This window comes from Balaenoptera acutorostrata, chromosome 10, assembly GCF_949987535.1.
Source record: "Balaenoptera acutorostrata chromosome 10, mBalAcu1.1, whole genome shotgun sequence".
Classification (NCBI taxonomy): domain Eukaryota; kingdom Metazoa; phylum Chordata; class Mammalia; order Artiodactyla; family Balaenopteridae; genus Balaenoptera; species Balaenoptera acutorostrata.
In genome coordinates this window covers 53,232,539-53,256,653 of record NC_080073.1, presented here as the reverse complement: position 1 = coordinate 53,256,653, position 24,115 = coordinate 53,232,539, and the positions used below count along the sequence as shown (strand labels likewise).

Sequence of the window (24,115 nt, the reverse complement as noted above, 5' to 3'; positions counted from 1 at the left end):
GTGTTGTGAAAATTTTTGTTTCCTTTAAAAAGGGCTTTGGAATTCCCAAGTGCCCGTATTATAGGACTCGTAGAAGAGTAATATTGTTGGGTTTGCAGGTGCTTTGCAAAAGTGTATTTAAGTTTATCTACCACTCCAGAACTTACTTCCACCCTTGTCAAACATACTGGCAATGTGAATCATTTCTTCTTGGCAGCTTTGTTAAAGGAAGCTCTGAGCATCTGAGCAAGATCAGGCTGTCTTGAGTAAGATGGGATGTATGGGGAAAGGTTCTCATACATGCCTGTAAGTTAGGCCATTTTCACTTTTTTTTTTTTGCTTTTTTCTCTTTTATTTGGAATTGTACGGACATCATCTGATTACAGTGGAAAATAGAGATAATCAAAAGAAAACCATTCTTAAAATTTTCTTTATTTTAAAATTTTTATTGGAGTATAGTTGATTTACAGTGTTGTGTTTCTGCTGTACAGCAAAGTGAATCAGTTATACGTATACATATATCTACTCTTTTTTAGATTCTTTTCCCATATACGTCATTACAGAGTATTGAGAAGAGTTCCCAGTGCCATATAGGTAGGCCCTTATTAGTTATCTATTTTATATGTAGTAGTGTGCATATGTCAATCCCAAACTCCTAATTTATCCCTTCCCCTGCTTTCCCCCATGGTAACCATAAGTTTGTTTTCTATGTCTGTGACTCTATTTCTGTTTTGTAAATAAGTTCATTCATACCATTTTTTTTAGGTTCTACATATAAGCAGTATCATATGATATTTGTCTTTCTCTGACTTACAAAAACCATTTTTTTTCTTTTTTTTGGGGTTTATTTTATTTATTTATTTATGGCTGTGTTGGGTCTTCGTTTCTGTGCGTGGGCTTTCTCTAGTTGTGGCAAGTGGGGGCCACTCTTCATCACTGTGTGCAGGCCTCTCATTATCGCGGCCTCTCTTGTTGCAAAGCACAGGCTCCAGACGCGCAGGCTCAGTAATTGTGGCTCACGGGCCCAGCCGCTCCGCAGCATGTGGGATCTTCCCAGACCAGGGCTTGAACCCATGTCCCCTGCATTGGCAGACAGATTCTCAACCACTGCACCACCAGGGAAGCCCCTACAAAAACCATTTTTAATTTCATTTAAATTTCATTATTTTTTTCCATTTGTGGCAAACTATTTACAGCTGTAGTTGTTATATATTCTTTTATAATTGTTTCATTTACTTCTATCAGCGTACATTTTCATAGCTGCGTAGCATTCTGTTGACAATCCATTTATCTGGGCACTTAAAAAAATTTTTTTTGGGGGGGGAAACAATTTTGGAGAGGAGAGGTATCACAAATAGTAAAAGGAAGAAAACAAAATGACCTATAATAACATTTCCCAGGTTGATATTTACAAGAGCAATATCGTCACAGGTAAGAAAATTCAAACAGTATGAGAAGGTATAAATTAGAATTAAGATTGTAATTTCCCACCTATTCCCTCTTCCCAAAGAGAATCACTGTTAGCAGTTCCTATGTATCCTTCCAGAAAAAAAATTTTCATATGTATGCTAGTCTGTATATAGGTTTTATTCTTTCATAGTTAGTTCTTTTATTCATCTGTGCTTTTAGTGCAGCCTGTCAAATTGATATGTAATTACTTCTATTTTTCAAAAATAATTGTTAACTAGTTGTTCCAGCTCAATCCTATTTGCCAGTAATCAATTTGCTAATCAGTTGGTTAGGATTGACTGGTTACACCAAACATTCTATAGGGTTGAGACTTCTCCAATCCTTGATTCAAAACTGTAGATTTGAGGGACTTACCTGGTGGTCCAGTGGTAAAGAATCCGCCTTCCAATGCAGGGGATGCGGGTTCGATCCCTGGTTGGGGAACTAAGATCCCACATGCCGGGGGCAACTAAGCCCATGTGCCACAGCTACTGAGCTCACGCCTCAATGAGAGAGCCTGCGTGCCACAAACTACAGAGCCCACGTTCCCTGGAGCCCACGCACCACAACTAGAGAGAGAAAACCTGCACACCGTAACTAGAAAGAAGCCCGTGAGCCGCAACGAGAGCTCAGCTGCAGCGAAAGATCCCATGTACCGCAACTAAGACCCGACGCAGCCAAAAAAAGAAAAAAAAAACCTGTAGATTTTAGCTAGGATTTTTACCTGCCTCTTGGCCTTCTTTCTCCCAGTTGGGTGCATTAGACTTTTTTGGTGTGTAACACAGACAAATGCACGGAAGTTACATCTCTTCCTCTGGCTTCTGTTTACCCAGTGCTTCTACTGCCTTCTTTGTGGGTTGGTCCATGGCTGGTAAGAGTGACCTGAATTAAATTAAATTAACTGTTGAAAGTAAGAACAGGAAAGTGATACTTTTAAAATTTTCTTACTTTATCTGAATTTAATTGTGAGGAAATATCAGACAAGCCCAAAGGAAGGGACATTGGTACAAAACAACTGGTCCACACTCTTGAAAAATGTCAGTGTCATAGAAGATATTGAAAGGCTAAAGAAGAAGTCTAGAGAGACCTGACCACTAAGTGCAGTGCAGGATCCTGGGCTGGATCCTGGTTGCCATAAAGGCAACACTGGGGTAATGGGGGAGATCTGAATATGGGTTGTAGTTAGATAATTGTATCAACGTTAAATTTTCCGGATTTGATCTTTGTGCTGTGGTTATCCAGGTCTCCTTTCTTGATGACTTTAGCAGCCAACTCATTTTTAATTATGACAGATTCAGGAATCTTAGTCCGCTTGAGTCTTCTGTGGAGGAGGAAGAAGATGGCATTGTTTTCAGTGTCTGGTAAAAATACGAACGAGCATGGGGAACTGCGGCACCCCCTTGTGGTGAGAACTCCCTTCCTTCTTGGGACTGACTTCACAGAGTCTGAGACTTCCACTCAACCCACAGATATTGTTCAGAGTCTGTTATGTATCAGTCATGATGCTAAATGTCAGGGATTCATAAGCCCCTTCTATGTAGAAGGAGCTTCTAGGTACACAAACAGTAGGGAATTACAGACTGAGATGAGGGTTTTGAAGGAGTCTTATTAAATAGGTTGATTATCTCCAAAACTTGGTGTGGAAGAGAAGTGGGATTTTCCTGTCTTTTGGTTCATATTGAGTTTGGGGAGCCCTTCCACGTGGCTGATGGGCCTTCCCTGTTCTGGACCAGATGCCATGGGTCCCTGCTTGCTGCATCACTGCTTATGACTGGTAATAATAATACGGTCAGTGCTTTCTTATCCATGATTTAAAACAGTAAAAGATCTAAAAATTTCAAGGGTGCATTTGATAAAGCCATTTGCAGCAACATGAATGGACCTAGAGATTATCATACTGAGTGAAGTGAGTCGGACAGAGAAAGACAAATATCATTTGATATCACTTATATGTGGAGTCTAAAATATGGTTACAATAGCCAGGACATGGAAGCAACCTAAGTGTCCATCAACAGATGAATGGATAAAGAAGATGTGGCACATATATACAATGGAATATTACTCAGCCATAAAAAGAAACGAAATTGAGTTATTTGTAGTGAGATGGATGGACCTAGAGTCTGTCATACAGAGTGAAGTAAGTCAGAAAGAGAAAAACAAATACCGTATGCTAACACATATATATGGAATCTAAGAAAAAAAAAAAAGGTCATGAAGAACCTAGGGGCAAGATGGGAATAAAGACACAGACCTACTAGAGAATGGACGAGGATATGGGTAGGGGGAAGGGTAAGCTGTGACAAAGTGAGAGAGTGGCATGGACATATATACACTACCAAACGTAAAATAGATAGCTAGTGGGAAGCAGCCGCATAGCATAGCACAGGGAGATCGGCTCTGTGCTTTGTGACCACCTAGAGGGGTGGGATAGGGAGGGAGGGAGACACAAGAGGGAAGAGATATGGGAACGTATGTATATGTATAACTGATTCACTTTGTTATAAAGCAGAAACTAACACACCATTGTAAAGCAATTATACTCCAATAAAGATGTTTAAAAAATAAACAAATAAAAATAAAACTGATAAAAAATAATAAAAAAATAAAATATGATACAAATGAACTTATTTACGAAACAGAAACAGACTCACAGACATAGAAAACAGTGGTTACCAAAGGGAAAAGGGGGTGGGGTTAGGATTAGCAGATACACACTACTATATATAAAATAGATAAGCAACAAGGTCCTACTGTATAGCACAGGGAACTATATTCAATATATAATGTATTCCATGTCCTATAATAAACCATAATGGAAAAGAATAAAAATAAATAAAAGGTGAATTTGGGAAAATGTAAGATTGCCGTAAATCAAGCTCACCTGTCTAATGGACAGCATGTGTAATTTGCAGCCACAGTGGCACCAACAGATGCCACCTTTTATCAGCGGCAAATGGAGAGCAGTCCTCTCCCTGCCATGTCAGGTTACTCACAGCTGCTGATGGTTGGATTAAAGTGGCTCGAGTGGGAGGAGTGGGGGCCTGTCTGTAACGCTTGTGAGCCTCCCTCGTGTCGGAGGCCCCAGGCAGTGGCCCTAGTGGTGAGGACAGAGGAAAAAGACAGGAATAACATCACGATGTGAGGCCGGGGCTGCTTTGCCCAACCCAGGTGATGAAACGGTGCTGCTGGTCTGGAGGACCGTTTAAGAAAGGAAGAGGACAGTTTGCTCAAGTGGACATACTTCTAATACTTGGACAGAGGAGAACTCGGCTAAATGACATCATAGCAATGCCTGTAGAATAGGAAATGTGTTTCTTTTCTTGTTGTTTATTTTTGGGTTGCACAGCACGGCATGCGGGATCTTAGTTCCCCGACTAGGGATCGAACCCATACCCCCTGCATTGGAAGCACGGATTCTTAACCACTGGATCACCAGGGAGGTCCTGAAAATGTGTTTCTAAGTATCGGGTGTAGGTATTTTAAACATTTTATTATATGATGGCAAATTTCCTTAAACCAAACAAAAGTAGGGAGAACAGTATCATAACCCCACTGCCCATCTTTAGTAATGACTAACTGCTGGCTGGCCTTATTTCACCTGTTTCCCACCCTCTTTCCACTCTCCCCTGGATCATTTTGACATTATATTACTTCTGGGTGTAATTTTGATTGTTGACAATCCTCTTTTTTTTTCCTGTGTTGGAAGACCATAGTTCTGATTGTGATGTTTGTTGCTTGTTTATCTTCTCTTTTCCCACCCCTGAGAGGAACATAGCATAAAGAGGGAGTGCGGGCCCTGGAGCCAGAGCACCTGGGTTAGAATTCGGGCTCTGCCTCCTACTAGCTGTGTGACCTAGGGCAACTTGGTAAACCTCTCTGGGCCTCCTGTCTGTCAGTGGGGCAAATCAGTCATAGGCATGTAAGTATCAGCTATCTTATTATTATTATATAGACCTTTGTGTGATCCTTGTGAGCCTAGGCTGTTTTCACACCTGATTTCTTTTTTTTTTTTTTTATAAATTTATTTATTTTTATTTATTTATTTTTGGCTGTGTTGGGTCTTCGTTTCTGTGCGAGGGCTTTCTCTAGTTACGGCGAGCGGGGTCCACTCTTCATCGCAGTGCGCGGGCCTCTCACTGTCGCGGCGTCTCTTGTTGCGGAGCACAGGCTCCAGACGCGCAGGCTCAGTACTTGTGGCTCACGGGCCCAGCCGCTCCGCGGCATGTGGGATCTTCCCAGACCAGGGCTCGAACCCGTGTCCCCTGCATTGGCAGGCAGATTCTCAACCACTGCGCCACCAGGGAAGCCCCACACCTGATTTCTATTTAACCTCAGACAGTCCTGGGCGTGCCATAGGGTTTTACTCATGAGGCTAGAGGAGGTTAAATCAGAGGTTTGCCAACTTGTCTGCCCATTGGAGTCACCTGGGGCGCTTCAGAAATTAGTGATGCCGGCTCCACCCCAGAGCTTGTAATTTAATGGGTCTGGGGTGTAGCCAGCCTTTGGTGTTTTTAAAGATCCTGGGTGATTGTCATGTGCAAACAAGCTTGGGAATAGGCTTGAGAACCTCGAGGCAGGAAGGGCCAAAGTGCCATAGTCCCCAGGCTCTGTGTGGAGATCATCACATGGGAGCTAGGTCTTGGCTGGTGAATTTTATCATCCTGATTTCCGGAGCCCTCCCAGAGCAGAGCGCCACCCTGCATCCCACCAACCAGAGCAGATCTCACATCAGGCTCTGTGTGTAAAGTTTTATTTTTGTTTTGAACTGAAAGTCACTAACCAAAAAAATAACGTGAAAAGTACTGATCCTCCGTGTCATTCTAAGCATGGTCCCAAGGGAGGGGATACAACGGGAACAAAAATGAGGACCCTTTGAATGCATTTCCGTCTTCCACAATTGTCAGTGAACATGTTTGTTGATGTTGTATCAGTTCTCTTGTTGCCATAGTGATGCTAAGTAACAAACAATCCCAGATTCTCAGTGGCATCCAAAATAAGCACAGCTAACACATCTGTGGGTCTGCTGGAGGCTGGCGGATCAAAGCTGGGGTGGTTCTGCTGCTTTGTCTCATCTTCCTGTAGAGTCCAGCGGGCCAGCCAGGATGTATTCTCACAGTGAAGGCAGAGGGACAAAGGAACCAGCCCTACTACTGCACAAATAGGCTTCAAGCCTCCACTATGTCAGGTCTATTAATGTCCCATTGGCCAAATCCAGTCACGTGACTAAGCCCAAGGTCAAGGGGTGGGGAAATCTGTCCCACCCTCTGTGAGTCGAGGCATGTCCTCTGGTCAAGCCAAATGTTGGTAGAAAGGGATGTACTTTCCTCCCCTGGAAGGAGCTTATAAGTGTGTATGGTAGCAAAAAGTTGCAACAGTTTTAGATATCAAACAATAGAAAGATGCTTAGATAAAATATAATGCATTTATGTGGTAAAATACAAAGCAGCCATTTAAAGTAATGTAGAAAGTATATGATGTCACTGAAAATTATTCCTGCCATAAATGGGGGAAAGCAGATTATGAAATCACGTATGTTGTTCTCAATTTTGAGAAAAACTATGTATATTCCTATTTCAGTAAGTTAAAGATGTATGCCAGATTGTTAATGATCCTGTGGTGGGATTGTGGAATATTTTAATTTTCTATTTCTAGTCCTATGACTCTTCAAAATTTCCTATCAGGAAAATATGTTATTTTTGTAATAAGAAAAACGTCATTTTAAACTGTGTTAGATGCAAAAATTAAGATGAGAGGCTGTTATTAATTTCCTTTTTTCTAACCTTTCAATAGGCAGCAAGGTAATGGAGAACGGCCTTCTCTTCAAAGAACTTCTGCAGACTCCAAATTTTCGAATTACAGTGGTGGATGACGCGGACACGGTTGAAGTGTGCGGTGCTCTGAAGGTAACGCAGCCTTGATATTTCTGCTCACAGGAGGAGAGATCACACAGGGCCACTGCTAGCATCATTGCAGCCGGTCCTGAAGAACGGCCTCTGTGTTCTGTGCACGTACTTCTGGGGAGAATAGTGAATTGGCAGCCTTGTTTATCACTTCCTCCTTTGCCCCAGCCTTTCCTTGGCGGTTAGATTTCCTCTCTCACTCATGGTTGGCTTTTATTTGTAAATCTGGGAGAAGGGTGGGTTTTTGTTCTTTGGGAAATTGACAGCATTAACATTTGGAAAGCCAGGGACTACTTTGATTGTGGAGTCTTACCTGGGAGTGAAGTATTCTATTAATTTATACATTTCTCCTACTTACTATCTTGAGGAGGAAGAGGAACTTGGCCCCTCTGAATGATGCTACTCTATTGGTTTGATGGTGTGGTTGGTTGTTTTTAAAGGAAAAAAACAATCTGCTGCTGACAGGTCTTTCTAAGAACAGCTTTATCTTTGCCTGTAAAGGGAAAAGATCAGATTAAAGAACCAGCTTCTATTGGCTAGTGGCTTGGGAGGGTCAAGGGAAGTTTCCGCACTTGGTCTTGGGCTCCTGACTTGTTCCCCTCTGCCTTTAAAAGTCGTGGTCGGGGTCCCTCTATCCTGACTCTAGGGAACAGCCCACGGGAAGCTGGGCTGCAGCTTCTCATCCTTCTCCCCTTGGAATCAGAGCTGCTTTAGCTGCCATCTCAAAAAAAAAAAAAAAAAAAAAGGAAAAATAAAGAGCTTCCATGTGAATGGATAACCCCTTTGAGTCACTTTTGAGTAATTTCTTTTGTAGCAGAAGCGGCTTTTCAGGAATTTGAGCACCTAGGGTAGGAAATTAATCTGGCATTCGCCTCACTTTGTCAGGTGAAAATTGCAAAGATCAAAAGAATGCAAGGGAGACCAGTCCAAAGAGTGCCTTGCCATGCTTTCTCCAAAGTGTACACCTTTTTTCCTGGTCAGAATTGAAAACCACTTTGTAGAATTAATATCGTGCGTGTATGTGTGGTCACGTCTCCATACAATGAGAATTTAAAAAATTGAAGCCAACGAAAGACTTGGGCTCCCAGGCAGTCCATCTTTTTGAATGCTGGTGGGAGATTCTCACATTGCACACGACCTGCTATACATTTAAGATGCTGGTTTTGGCTGTGTTGTTTATTTTTGTTGGTTGAGATTTTTATGTGGTTTTTTTTTTTTTAATAAATTTATTTATTTTATTATTTTTTTAATTTTGGCTGTGTTGGGTCTTCGTTTCTGTGCGAGGGCTTTCTCTAGTTGCGGTGAGCGGGGGCCCCTCTTCATCGCGGTGCGCAGGCCTCTCACTGTCGCGGCCTCTCTTGTTGCGGAGCGCAGGCTCCAGATGCGCAGGCTCAGTAATTGTGGCTCACGGGCCCAGTTGCTCCGCGGCATGTGGGATCCCCCCAGACCAGGACCCGAACCCGCGTCCCCCACATTGGCAGGCAGACTCTCAACCACTGCACCACCAGGGAAGAAGCCCTTATGTGTTTTTAATAGTCCTTCATTAAACTAATGACAGCTCGCCAGCAGTGGCACCACGAAGGCCTAATTGCTCAGCATGGTCTGTGTGCTCCAGAGCTGTCTCGAAGTGACTGGGTTATTTTCCGTGGTGGATGGGGAAGCTGTGAGAACCCGCCCAGAACAAAGGAGCAGGGGGAGAAGAAAGATTCTAGATTGAGGGCTCTGGAGAAGTTTCTGCTGATGGGACCACATGCTGGTCCTGTGTCTGAACTCAGCATGGCTTTTCATGTCTGTTGGCAGGAAGCCTCCCGCTACCCATGATAGAGTGGTTCTTGGGGGGTGGAGGCAGATGGGGGTTGAGGACCATTTATCATCCTTCCCCTGGCTTTCCTTTAAAACAGAATCAGTTACCATCATTGCTGCTGACTTGCATCAGAGCTGGGAGTTTTGAAAACTGAGAAACAGGTGCTTTGGCAGTAATTGAGTCTAACCATCCCATTGGACAGATAAGGAGATAAGAGAGCCAAAGAGTAAATGACTCAACCGGCTGTATAAAAAAATTAAATTAAATTAAAAAAAAATAAAGAGTAAATGACTCAAACTTAGCAAATATTAGCACGGTCAGAATGTGATCCTGGATTTTAAGATTCAGTCCGGTGTTCTTTGGTTACTCTGGACGACCTGACCTTTCTGGTTGGTGTCCGGGCAGTTGAATGAAATGAAGCCCTCCCTTGCTAGAGCCGGCCCAACCGGGGCAGATGGGCATGTGTTTCTTTGATTACGTAATTAATCATTTTGTTGTTTTCTTCCTGATTATAAAAGGTAGTTTCACACAACAGAGAGGTGTAGAGAGGAAAGTGAAAATGACTGATCGACAATCCCTACATCCTGAGATAATCACTATTAATGTTTGTTGTCTCCCTTGCCAGTCTTTTTAGCAAGTACACATTTGTGTAGATCCCCTTTTTAAAACAAAAACTGGGGCTTCCCTGGTGGCGCAGTGGTTGAGAGTCTGCCTGCCAATGCAGGGGACACAGGTTCGAGCCCTGGTCTGGGAGGATCCCGCATGCCGCGGAGCGGCTAGGCCCGTAAGCCACAGCTACTGAGCCTGCGCGTCTGGAGCCTGTGCTCCGCAACGGGAGAGGCCTCAACAGTGAGAGGCCCGCGCACCGCGATGAAGAGTGGCCCCCGCTCACCACAGCTGGAGAAAGCCCTCGCACAGAAACTAAGACCCAACACAGCCAAAAATAAATAAATAAATAAATTAATTAATTAATTACAAAAAACAAAAACTGGATCTTACTGTTCAAGCAGTTTGTTTTACTTTTTTAAAAAAATTTATTTTATTGAAGTATAGTTGATTTACAATGTTGTGTTAATTTCTGCATGACAAAGTGATCCAGTTACACACATATATGCATTCTTTTTTGTATGTTTTACTTTTTCCACATTAACAACCTTTAGTAGTCTTCTCCACACTAAAAAAAAATTTTTTTTTTTATTAATTAATTTATTTATGGCTGTGTTGGGTCTTCGTTTCTGTGCGAGGGCTTTCTCTAGTTGTGGCAAGTGGGGGCCACTCTTCATAGCTGTGCGCGGGCCTCTCATTATCGTGGCCTCTCTTGTTGCGGAGCACAGGCTTCAGACGCGCAGGCTCAGTAGTTGTGGCTCACGGGCCTAGTTGCTCCACGGCATGTGGGATCTTCCCAGACCAGGGCTCGAACCCGTGTCCCCTGCATTGGCAGGCAGATTCTCAACCACTGCGCCACCAGGGAAGCCCTAAAAAAATTTTTGAAGTACACTTTTTTTGTGCTCAAAAACATGAGGGCATTTGACTTACCAAAAAAAAAAAAAAAAAGGAGGAAGAAAGGTAACAGCTCCTTACAAGGATAAAAGAAAAAGAAGATTCAAAATGCAAAATCATGTTGTACCAGTGCATCTTACTGCTTCAGAATGTCCTTCACCTCTTAGCTACATTAATCTCTTAATCACTACGGAAGTATTCCTTTTAAATATCAACTTTATTTAAGCATAATTCGTGTATATTAAACTGCATCCAGTTAAATATATAATGCAGTGGGTTTTAACAGTTGGGTGTATATACCCTGAAAATCATCACCACAATACAGAACATTTCCATCACCCCAAACAATTCTGTATGTCTTTTTTTTGTAAATTTATTTATTTATTTTTGGCTGCGTTGGGTCTTTCTTGCTACGCGTGGGCTTTCTCTAGTTGCTGCGAACGGGGGCTTCTCTTCGTTGTGGTGCGTGGGCTTCTCATTGCAGTGGCTTCTCTTGTTGCGGAGCATGGGCTCTAGGCACGCGGGCTTCAGTAGTTGTGGCACACGGGCTTAGTTGCTCTGCAGCATGTGCAATCTTCCCGGATCAGGGCTTACCTGTGTCCCCTGCATTGGCAGGCAGATTCTTAACCACTGTGCCACCAGGGAAGCCCACGTATATGTCTTTTTATAGTTCACCCCTCTCTCCCAAGCCAGCAGCCACTGATCTGCTTTTGTACACTATAGAATTTTTATAATGGAGTTGTGCAATATGTACTCTTCTGTGTCTGGCTTCTTTCACTAGCAGTGAATTTTTGTTTTAATGTGAAGTTTAAGAGGTACTTCATATAGAAAAGTACAGAAACCGTAAGTGTACAGCTCAACCTATGTTTTCTTTTTTATTTAATTAATTAATTTGTTTATTTTTGGCTGCTTTGGGTCTTTGTTGCTGCACGAGGGCTTTCTCTAGTTGTGGCGAGCGGGGGCTACTCTTCATTGCAGTGTGCAGGCTTATTGCGGTGACTTCTCTTGTTGTGGAGCACGGGCTCTAGGCATGCGAGCTTCAGTAGTTGTGGCACGTGGGCTCAGTAATTGTGGTGTGCGGGCTCAGTAGTGGCGCACGGGCTTAGTTGCTCCGCGGCATGTGGGATCTTCCCGGACCAGGGCTCGAACCTGTATCCCCTGCATTGACAGGCAGATTCTTAACCACTGCGCCACCAGGGAAGTCCTCAACCTATGTTATTTTTAATAAATACTTTATCAAGATTAAGTTTCATTAACAGAGACCCAAAATAATAGTGATTGGGACTTCCCTGGTGGTATAGTGGTTAGGAATCCACCTGCCAATGCAAGGGACACGGGATCGAGCCCTGGTCCAGGAAGATCCCACGTGCTGCAGAGCAACTAAGCCCGTGCGCCACTACTGAGCCCGTGCGCCACAACTACTGAAGCCCGCGCCTAGAGCCCGCGCTCCACAACAAGAGAAGCCACCGCAGTTAGTCTGCGCACTGCAACTAGGAGTAGCCCCTGCTCACCACAACTAGAGAAAGCCTACGTGCAGCAACAAAGACCCAACACAGCCAAAAATAAAAAATTAATAAATTTATATAAATAAATAAATAAATAATAAAACCTGTGCATTAAAACCAGATTTAGTTTCACAAACAATTAAAAAAAAAATGTGGCTAAACAAGGTAGAAGTTCATTTCTTTCTTGTGTAAAAATCCTGAATCCATATGACAACTCCATTCCACCGAATTCTCAGGGACCCAGGCTCCTTCCAGCTCACGAGGTATGGCTCTTGTACTTGTGTTCCAAGATGGTGACCAGAGCTCCAACCATCACATCTGCCTTCCAGGCAGCAGGGTGAAAAAAAGGATAAAGGGCATGTGGCAGCTGTCTTTTAAGGCAGGTTCTGGGAGTCACAGTGTAACACTTTGGCTTCATCTTAATGGGCAGTTAGTACTTAATTGTGTGAATATACCTGCTGCAGGGGAGGTTGGGAAATTTCCCCCTCTCTCTGGGTAGCCATAAACTTGCATGAAAATCAGGAACTCTAGGACTCAGGAAGAAGAGGAGAGTAGATTGGGAGATACACCCATTACCTGTGCCACAGAGGCTCAACGTTCTTTGTAGGGTTGTCTGTGGTGAGGCTCACCACCCTAATTGCTGGGCGTGTAGGTTTCCTCCAGGGCTTTGGCTGTGATGAATGTACTGTGGGCCGCAGCCTGGTGCCCAGTCTCAGCCAGGGCCGCATGTGGCTGTGTGCATTTATGTGCAAATTAATTAAAACTTTTTAAAAAATTCAAAATTCAGTTTCTGAGTCACAGTAGCCCCATTTCAGAGACTCAGTAGCCACGTTAGTCTTCAGTCTCAGCAGCTAGTGGCTACTCTGTTGGATGAGCAGATAGCAAACATTTACGTCATCACAGAAACTTCTGCTGGACAACACTGCTCTCGCCAAGGCAGCTTCTCATCAGGGTGTGCAGCCTGGTGGGGCGGGTTGTTGGACTTACAGAAAATACTGACTTGGGTTTCAGCAGGGCCATTCTCCCTAGGTGGTGAGAGTGTTTGCATAAACTGTGGGTCACATGGGCTGCTCCTCCAGTTTTGTAGTCTTTTTGTGGGAGGGTGGGAGCGAAAGAAACTGAGCCCTATCCAACCCACCCCAATTCAGGACTGCAGAGACTGCACTTCACAGAGGATGATTGCCTCTGAGTATTGCTATCACCCGGGAAATGGGCAGCGGCTTAAGGACGCCTGTCTTCTGAAAATCATGGTATTTTTAGCTCTGTGTTTAAAATAGTGAATAAATTTTCACTATTCACATGAATAGTTTAAAGCAGATTTAAATGCCCAGCGGATAGTGATAAATTTCACAGCTGAGCGATCTCAGAGGACATCTGTTCGGGTGCTATTCAGACATGATCTGACCAGCTCAGTGTGTTTATTTTTCTTTTGACAGTGATAAGTGGTAGGTGAGAGAGTGAGGATTTCAGGATGCATCATATGGTGATTAAACTGGCCCAGGGTCCCCATAGAAGGGAGGGGTTGACTCTGCAGGGGCCCCTCCTCCCTGTGGTGGGGAGGCCAGACATCCAGGGGAAACTGAGAGGTGGTCCCAACCTGTGTGCCCCTGGGCCACGGGCACCCCCCTCTGCCTTTTTCTCTGAGCGCAGTGACATAGAAGGTTAGAAGCACTGCATTGGAGCTCAGGGCTCATGCATTACAGCTCCTGCTTGGATGCTTCCAGTGACTGAGAGCGCACTCCCTTTGCTTCAGTCTTTTCTGTTGGGTGGGGTCAACTCTTCTTGTTGGAAAGTTCTTGTCTTGCTGAGCTGGCCCCTCTGTGCCTTCCACTCACTGGCCTGGAGCAGCCCTGTGTGATCTGCTCCCTGCAGAGAACTAGGAAGCTGGGCTGCCAGGGCTCGAAACCCAGCTCTCCTGGTCCTGACTGTACAACCTTGGATGGGCTACTTACCCCGGGTGCCTGAGTTTCCTTGCCTCTCACTGTGTGTAGTAACAGGACCTGCCTTATAGGAATGTTGTGAAGATTAAATCAGTTAATAATATATGAAGCACTTAGAAACAGTTCAGTAAGGTTAACTTTTTTTTTTTAACATCTTTATTGGAGTATAATAGCTTTACAGTGGTGTGTTAGTTTCTTTTGTATAACAAAGTGAATCAGCTATACATATACATATATCCCCATATCTCCTCCCTCTTGCATCTGCCTCCCATCCTCCCTATCCTACCCCTCTAGGTGGTCACAAAACACTGAGCTGATCTCCTTGTGCTATGCAGCTGCTTCCCACTAGCTATCTATTTTACATTTAGTAGTGTATATATGTCCATGCCACTCTCTCACTTCATCCCAGCTCACCCTTCCCCCTCCCCATATCAATAAGGTTAACTTTTGTTGTTATTTTTATTATTCTTTCCCGTAAATCTTTTCTCCTCCTAGGCCTCCCGCTTTTGCCTCCTGAGCCTCCGTGCAGGCCCAAGAGGCAGTCCTCTTTGATATCTGGTTGCAGAGGTCTCATGAAGGTCTCTTGGACCCGGAGAGGGGTGGGAGTGGCCAGGCCACGTTTGCCATACCATGGAAGCAGCAGGGGACAGGGAACAGTGGGCCCGTGGAACCAGGCACCGGGGGCGTGTCCCACGTGCATCACTTACCAGCTGGGCATTCTTGGCAAGCCGTTGACCCTCGGTGAGCCAGCCAGGGGGACAGGCACACACTTGCCGGGGTTGCCATGAGAATACGGATGAGACTGTGTGTGCAGTGGCCTGGTGGGCTCACTGTAGGCACTTTGTAAATAATCCGTAGGAGCCCCTTGTTGAAAGGAAGTCCGTGTTATGTCCCATCCAGTCTGTAGACGTTGGCTGGGGTTGGTTTGTCAAGTGATCTCCAGAGTGGGTCGCATTGTGAGGAGAGGGGGGTGGGCACAGGGACACAGCCCAGGAGGCATCAGAGAGCCATTTCCACAATCTAACCATTTGGAAGCTAGGCCTTGACATGTTGCCGTAGTAACTTCGATAAAACCATTTGGTGGGCTCACCAACAGTTGGCTTCGTGGTCTCTGTGGTCAGTCCCTCTGCACGTCTTTAGGTGTCTCTCTGTTGCCCCAGGGCTGTCCCACTGTCTGCAGTCCCAGGGCAGGCCACAACTGAGCCAGCTTCCCTGGAGGAATGTCACCACCAGAAGAGCCTTGAGAGATCTCATCCAAGCCCTGAATTTAACAACCAAGGCCAAGAAGGCTCAGACAGGTGGAGTGATTATCCCAAGGTCACACAGCGACAAGGAAGACTGAGAACCAGAAGCCCTCTGGATGTCATGCGTGTGCCCCTTGTATCTCCCTATGCACTTCCTCAGTTTGGCTGCTATGCCAGGAGGGGTGACTGGGCCTGTTTGGGCCCAGCCTTGGGTGTTCTCTCTCCTGGTCTCTGCACAATGTCCCATCTAAAAGGTCCGGCTGTTCCATCCCAACTCAGCAGCTCTGGGGCAGAGCCGCAGAATGGATCCCAGTTCGCCCGTCAGCATCTCTCCAGCTCCTTCACTCTGCCTCTCCCCTCTCCTCTGCACGTGATGCTGCCAGACGCCAAGCGCGCCCAGCCAGGAATCGCCCTCCCCCCATCCCTGTGCACATGCAGCAGGTGCTTGGGGCTGGTGGTTGTCGTCAGGGAGCTGCTGAAAGCTACAGTCTGCATTGCCTGTGTGGTGGGAAGGACTGGAGAAGCTTACAGGTACAGGCAGAGGTGATACCTTATGAAAACATGCTCCCGGGTCAGGAGGCTGGATTCCTCAGCTCTGCCTGTGGCTGTAGGAGCCGGGGTCTGCGTGGATCCTGGCCTTTGCAGAAGAATAGCCAGAACCAGAGTAAGGCCTGATGTGATTGCTGAGGAAGGGAAGGTTCATTTAGGGCCCCTGCCTTCTGGTCCCTCATTCAGCCGTCTTCATCTGCCGCCACCCAGGGAGCCAGTAGAGGGTCCTGCTCTGTTGGAAGCCCACCGAAGCGTCTAGAGGGCTCACGGGAACTTTTTCATCTGAAGTGGCCGCGTCCTGTCAGGGTGAGCCTGGCCACATCAGTGCTGTGTTTGATCTGTTTTATAAAAAACTGCATATCAACCAGAGAAGACGTTTTTCCTCCCCGGGTCATTCCATTTTCTACCTTATCCCTCAGATTTTATAGTTCTGAATGTTTTAAAAAATGTTCTGTCTTTAATTAATTTTAAAAAATTAGGGGGAGTGAGGAAGAAATGCACTTATTTTATTTTAGCTTATTTCTCATTGTTACTAACTGGCTTCATAGTTTAAGGTCTCTTAAGGCACAAATCCATATACAGGCATCAGGTATTATGACAAAATGCTTGTGTGGTTAGACAGAGGCAGAATACTTGCATTTTTTCCTGCATTGAGTGCTCTTGGAGAGGGAGCTGGGAACCTGAGGATTGACTGGTGTCCCAAACAAGTCCACCCCCCCACTGCCACCCCCCCGTCACCTCCACTCAGGCATTACTTGGCATATGTGATTGTCTGGTAAAATAGGATTTGAGACCCAGTTCAGATGCCACTTCCTCCATGCAGGCTTCCCTGCTTTGAAATGAAGCTTCTCCGCACAATCGTGTCCTTCTGTCTCCTGATGTGCTTTTCTATGTCTTTTCCCAGTGATATTGTCAACTCCTTGAGGACAAGCCCTGTGTCTAATTCTATCTTTGCAGCCCCCCACCCCCTGAGGGCACCCTCAGACCCTCCAGGGTCTAGCGAGGCTTCCCACAGTGCACGCTCAGTACTCATGGGTTGAAATGAGACCCAACCTTCAGTACCTCTTACGGAATATCGCTTTCTGCTGAGCATCATTGTGATTTGTGCACAGGTTTTATTTTCCTGCTAAGTTGGGGGTGGCAAACTTTTTCCAGAAGAGCTCGTTAGAAAATGTGGGCTTTGCAGACCTTACAGGTCTCTGCACAACTACTCAGATCTGTTGACAGCACACAGGCAACCACAGACAGTGTGTAACTGAACGGGGGTTCCTGGTTTCCAGTACAACGTTACTTATAACACTTGACCCTAATTTGCTGACCCCCGAACTAGGTTATCAGCTTCTGAAGAGGCAAGTCTATGTCTGATCTGCCTGGTGTCCAGCATAGAGCCACGCAACAACCCAGCGCTTCAGAAATGCTCATTTAGGGATTATTAAATTTATCTACTTACTTATTTTTGGCTGAGTTGGGTCTTCGTCGCAGTGTGCGGGCTTCTCATTGCAGTGGCTTCTCTTGTTGCGGGTCACGGGCTCTAGAGTGCAGGCTCAATAGTTGTGTCGCACGGGTTTAGTTGCTCCGTGGCATGTGGGATCTTCCCAGACCAGAGATCAAACCCGTGTCCCCTGCATTGGCAGGTGGATTCTTAACCACTGCACCACCAGGGAAATCCCAGGGATTATTAAATGAAACAAAAGGCGGAAACTTGATCTGCACGTATGCACTCATCATCACGCAGCACTTCTGACCCAGGTACGCTCCCAACAGAAATGCCTGCTCACGGTCACCAGAGGTCATGTACCAGGTGTCACAGCAGAGCCATTTGTAATGGCTCCAAACTGGAAACTACCCCAATGCCAATCAACAGAACAGATAAATTGCAGTATATTTGCACAATGGAATATAACGTAGCAATGAAAATAAATGCTAAATGTTATGTGTAAAAATACGGCTGAAGCTCACAAATGTGATGTCAAATTGAGACAGAGAAGATAGACGCGAAGGATTACACCCTGTATGATTCTATTCATATAAAGTTTAAGGACAAGGAAAGTAGTAAACCTGTGCCATTAGAAGTCAGGAGAGAGGTTACCTTTGGTGCAGGGGTGACCAGGGGAAGGTCAGAGGGGGCTTCCTGGGGCACTGGTTACGTTCTACTCCTTGATCAGGGTGCTGGTTACACAGGTGTGTCTGGTTTGTGAAAATTCATCAAGCTGTGCACTTACGATTTGACTACTTTTCTGTGAATGTTATAGTTGAATAAAGCATTTGATTTATTCAACTATAAAAGAAAAAAAAAAAAGCCGTTTGTTCTAACAGTATTTGACCAGAGACTACCATCCACCGTTCCCATTCTGGCTGATGCCTCCCTCTGAGCACAGGTGTGGGAATATAGGAGCCTGGTCCCTTCTTTCTACTCTCTCTCTCTCACGGGTACAAAAGCAGAACCCCAGGTCGTGGGACTTCCCTAGTGGTCCAGTGGTTAAGACTCTGAGCTCCCAATGCAGGGGGCCTGGGTTCGATCCCTGGTCAGGGAACTAGATCCCGCATGCTGGAACTAAAAGATCCCGCATGCTGCAACTAAGACCCAGCACAAACAAATAAATAAATAAATGTTAAAAAAAAAAAAAAAAAAGAACCCTGGGTCATGTGGGACCGAGGGGAGCCAGTGTCCCTGCCTTCCCTGCATTCTCTCCCCCAGCGGGCATGTGACGGCATCCCCGGGCTTCTTTTCTCCTTTGTAGAACATCGTGGCCGTGGGAGCCGGGTTCTGCGATGGCCTCCGCTGTGGCGACAACACCAAAGCCGCTGTCATCCGCCTGGGGCTCATGGAAATGATCGCCTTTGCCAGGATCTTCTGCAAGGGCCAGGTGTCCACGGCCACCTTCCTGGAGAGTTGCGGCGTGGCTGATCTGATCACCACCTGCTATGGGGGCCGGAACCGCAGGGTGGCCGAGGCCTTTGCCAGGACCGGAAAGGTAGCCCCCGGCGTGGGATCCCGGGCTGGGGAGAGCCGCTGTCCTGGGGGTGGAGGCTGTGTGTGCTGGGCTTGTCCTGCTGACCCCCATCTGCCTTTGCTTAAAAGCACTTCAGTCCTACACCCTCTGCCTTGTATGTCGTTATCTTTTCTTGGCTTGCAGCTCTCCTCCCCCACTCTGCTCTTAAAATAAGTGATGCTCTAGATTTTACAGGAGATTGTTTTCATCCTTCGTTTTTAAGACCATCGAAGAATTGGAGAAGGAGATGCTGAATGGGCAGAAGCTGCAAGGACCTCAGACTTCGGCCGAGGTGTACCGCATACTCAAACAGAAGGGGCTGCTCGACAAGTAAGTGTCCCAGTGTCCACGAGGCCAGAGGAGCGGCCATCATCTCCCCCCTTGCTCACGACCCCCAGCCTGGTCAGCGCGTGAGCACAGGCATTTGATGAGTGTGTGCAGAAAGTTACTGGATTAGTTCCATCCTTTGTGTGATGTGAGGGTCTGTGGCAGGAAACATCTGCCTGCCCTGAAAATGAGCATTTACACAAAACACGAAATGAGGGAGGGAAGCTCAGCGCTGTAGGGCATAGTACAGAATGGGAAGTTTGAGATTCTGGCTTGTCCTGCAGGGTGTTTGGTAAGAGCTACATGACATACATTTTAAATTAAAAAAAAAAGATTACTTTGTCCTTTTAATAAAAAGACATAGCCTTGTTAATGAAATGTCAGACAATTCAGAAAAGAAGGAAGGACAAGTTGCCCCCAGGACTCCAGCACTGGAGGTGCCCCGTTTAAGGCGTGATGAGCAGCCTTGTAGTCTCCCCACCCATCCTCCGCTGCCCGTCCAGGCGGGTCACGTGTTAGAGGTGGCTTGGATCCGCTTGCTCTGCTGCGGGATGGAGGGAGGAAGCCCGGTAGTCCCACAGAAGCTGCCCAGCGTCTGAGGCTGCCCCAGCCCTTCCTCTTGTTGATTTGCTAAGCCTGTCTCTGTAATCACGATGCCACCACACCACCCAGTAAATGCTTGTGTGCCACATCCTGGGCGTCCTTAACCCTCCTGTAATAGTCTGGAGAGGTGGGTGCCTGGGAGAGTAGGGAGCTGGTCCCCAGCGTGCACTTCTCTGCACCGGGAGGTGGGTCACGGGTCTGCTATCAGGTCCCTTACCCTCTACAGGTCAGTCTAGATGCTGCTGGTCCCAAGCACCTGCATCTTGACCCCGCCGCCTGCATCCAGCTCTCCCCCTTGTTCAGCCGTCCAGTTCCCTATTGGAAGTTAGAAATGAGGGACAACAGAACATTTGTCTTCCTTCCTTAATTTGCATTTGATTTTTTTGAAACGGCTTTCAATGCCAGCCAGGCAGAGGGGGGAGTCATAAACAAGCCTCGGAGGAGGAGAACTACCTTTTAATCATGATTAAAAGGAAAATACCCATGACGTGCATGGTTTTCCTTACCTATTTAACAGCAGACACTGATGGGTTTGTGTGTGATTGGGGCTACTTTAATGACCGTTAAGTCTTTATCAGGAAATTTTGTTTTAAGTCTTAAAAAAAATATCTGGGTGTTTGATGATGGTGAGTCTCTCCCAATCACAGTTTTAAAGTGGCATCTGTGTGCAACCAAGATAGAGTCCTAGGATCCCACAGTAGTACACAGATAGGATAGGGTCCTGCCCTTTGATAGGATTCTATGAGTTGACACATTGGCTGGTGTGAGTCTGTGTGTTGTCTAACTACTGGAGGATACAGGCTGGAACAGGTGTTCTGGAATCAGTACCTGCCTGTTTAAAAGCAAGTGTAACCAAGCAGGAGAAACCTGCCTCTCCACAGTCATGTCCCATTTTCTTCTGATTAGAAATTGGCCCAGCCATCCCTGTGCTTAGTGAGGTCGCTGCTGGATTGAGGGGCACCTGCCCTTCTCCCAGGCCTCGTGTCGAGTCCCATGGGCCCATCCCCCACTGCGCCTGCCCCCAGTGGCACAAGTAGAGCCAAATCCTGCTATTCTCCCTTCACACCGCCGCTTACCTGGATTTCTTTCTTTTCCATTCTAGCCATCACCATGCTGGTCTTCCTCCATTTCCCTCTCCCTTCCCTGCTTATAGAAAGAGCGCTGAGCAGGAGGCCAGTGGCCTTGTGTCTCGTTAGCTGTGTGGTCTTGGGCAGGTCATGTTTTTAGCTGCTCTGTGCCGTTTATCCACAAAGTCAAAGTGGTAGACCAGATGACTGCTGTGGTCACCTCTAACTCAGAGGCCTCCTGCTCTTAGAGAAGGAGGTCCACAGGCCTTAGGTTGGCATCTCAGTTGAGTACCAACTTTGTTTCTAACAGTGTGTCCTGTGACCCCTGCTTTAGTGGAAGCGGACCTCCCTTGGCCCCAACCGCCTCCTTCTCAGACTCCTGTGTGCATCTGTCCTGCAGTTTGGCCTGCCTGGACACCCCCTTATGAGCATCTCAACCATCACCGCCCACAAGGCAAGCCAGGTCTGTCCTCAGAGAACCTCTTTCGTATCCTCCAGATACAAATCATTTTCCCTGCTTTGAACTTACTGTTTAGAGCAGCAGTCGGCAAACTTTCTCTGTAAAGAATCACATAACAAAGATTTCATCTTTGTAGACCACATACAGGACTCTGCCCTATAGTCTTTGTTTCTGTTCATAGCTCTTTAAAAAGGTAAAAATGATTCTTAGCCTACAGGCGGCACAGAAACAAGTCACAGGCCAGACTTGCTTCTCAGGCCATGGTTTGCCAACCCCTGGTTTAGACACTATTGCTGCTAATGTGCTATGGACTTATTGCATAAACTTACAATTTTACTTCTATTTTTCAAATTTGGGAGGGGGGGGCACATGCTTTTGGAAGAAAAAAAAATTAAAGTCATACAAAAAGGCACACAGGTTAAAGTGGGTCCTGATCCCTACCTCAGATGGAGGTGGATTTCTCAGGGTTCGGTGAACTTTCCACATGGCCCTTTTGTTTGTGTGATGGGTAACGAACTCCACAGTCTGCTTTGTCCCTTTTCATCACTTCAGAATTTTTTTTTTTTGGCTTCGCCATGCAGCATGTGGGATCTTAGTTCCCCAACCTGGGATCGAACCTGTGCCCCCTACATTGGAAGTGTGGAGTCTTAACCACTGGACCGCCAGGGAAGTCCCCTAGGATATATTTTGAAAATCATTCCACATCTGCACCTAGAGGTCTCATTTAATGGCTGCAGAACATTCCGTGGTGTGGGAGAACCTCAGTTTATTTATTAACCAATCTTCTCTTGATAGACGTTAAGACATTAATAGACATTGTTGGGGTTTTTCTGTTGTTGTGAAATTTGCTTTATTTAACGTCCTTGTGCCTGTGTCTTTATGACCATGTGTGAGTATCAGGTGTTTGTATTAGTCTGCTTGGGCTGCCACAGCAAAATGCCACAGACAGAGTGGCTCACACAACAGAAATTTGTTTCTCACAGTTATAGAGGACAGAAATCGAAGGTGTCGTCAGGGTTGACCTCTCTGAAGCCTCTTCTCCCCGCGTCTTCTTGTGGTCCCCCCTCTGTGTACATCTGAGTCCTAGTCTCCTTTTCTTATGAGGACTGCAGCCCTATTGGTTTAGGGCCCATCTTTTTTTTTTTGGCCACACCACCCGGCGTGTGGTATCTTAGTTCCCTGACCAGGGATCAAACCCTAGCCTCCTGCATTGGAAGGCAGAGTCTTAACTACTGGACTGCTGGGAAAGTCCCATGGTCCATCTTAATGAACCCTTTTCGCTTAATTACCTCCTTCAGTGCCCTGTCTCCAAATATAGTCATTCTGAGGGGCTGGGGCATTGGGTGAATTTGGGGGAGGAGTACAATCAGCCCATAACAGTGTTGTAAGCTCCTTGAGGGCTGGGGCCTCATTTATAATACTGCACATCCCTGCTCATGATTGAGGCCTGACACATCTAAGCCCTCAGTATCCATTAGTAGGATAGCTGATTTATTTGGTTTATGCCCATTTTTTAATAAAATATTGTCTTTTGTCCTCCTTTCACTTTTTGAAAAAAAATATTTATTTTTTGGGAAGTATTTTTGCTGTGCAATATTATATGCTACAGGTGTACAATATAGTGAATCACAATTTTTAAAGGTTATACTCCATTTACAGTTATTATAAAATATTAGTTATATTCCTCATGTTATAAAATATATGCATGTAGCTTATTTTATACATAATAGTTTGTACCTCCTGTTCTCCCACTCCTGTATTGCTCCTCCCCCCTTCCCTCTCCTCGTCCTCGCTGGTAACCACTAGTTTGTTCTCTGTATCTGTGAGTCTGCTTCTTTCTTTGTTATATTCACTTGTTTGTTGTATTTTTTAGATTCCACATATAAGTGATATGGTACAGTATTTGTCTTTCTCTGACTTATTTCACTTAGCATAATACCCTCCGAGTCCATTTGCTGCAAATGGCAACATTTCATTCTTTTTTATGGTTGAGTAGTATTCCATTGTTTATATATACCACATCTTCTTTATCCATTCATCTGTTGATGACCATTTAGGTTGCTTCCATATCTTGGCAATTGTAAATAATGCTGCTATGAATATTGGGGTGCATGTATCTTTTCAAATTAGTGCTTTTGTTTTTTTTCAGATATATGCCCAGTAGTGGGATTGCTGGGTCGTATGATAGTTCTATTTTTAGTGTTTTGAGAAACCTCCATACTGTTTTCCACAGTGGCTCCACCAATTTACATTCCCACCTATAGGACTGTAAATTTTTTCTACATCCTGGCCAACATTTGTTATTTGTGTTCCTTTTGATGATGGCCATTCTGACAGGTGTGAAGTGATATCTCATGGTGGTTTTGATTTGCATTTACCTGATGATTGAGCATCTTTTCATGTGCCTGTTGGCCATCTGCATCTCCTCTTTGGAAAAATGTATATTCACTTCTTCTGCCCTCTTTTTAATCGGGTTGTTTGTTTTCTTGTTGTTGAGTTGTATGAGCTGTTTATACATGTTGGATATTAACCCCTTATTGGTCACACCATTTGCAAATATCTTCTCCCATCCACTAGGTTGTCTTTTCATTCTGTTTATGGTTTCCTTGTCCTCCTTTCACTTCTCACCTTCTTTAGAGAGTTCCCCAAACTGATCTAATTGGCTTTGTAGCATTTTAAAATTTAGAAAATAGCATTTAGACGGGCATTATAACCTAGTGGTTGAGTGTTGGCTACAAAGTCAGAAACTGTGCCTCAGTTTCCTCATCTATAGAGTGGAGATAATATTATCTACC

General features: G+C 45.5%; 1 protein-coding gene across 2 annotated transcripts in view; it reads left to right on the top strand.

The window, feature by feature from the left end:
- GPD1L (glycerol-3-phosphate dehydrogenase 1 like) overlaps positions 1-24,115 on the top strand; it is a 56,415-nt gene that overhangs the window by 29,967 nt on the left and 2,333 nt on the right. For both annotated transcript variants that reach the window (XM_057555399.1, XM_057555398.1), the window contains 3 exons: positions 7,219-7,331; positions 18,612-18,845; positions 19,087-19,193. In XM_057555399.1, the coding sequence (XP_057411382.1) occupies positions 7,219-7,331; positions 18,612-18,845; positions 19,087-19,193 (454 nt within the window). The remainder of the gene's footprint in view (positions 1-7,218; positions 7,332-18,611; positions 18,846-19,086; positions 19,194-24,115) is intronic.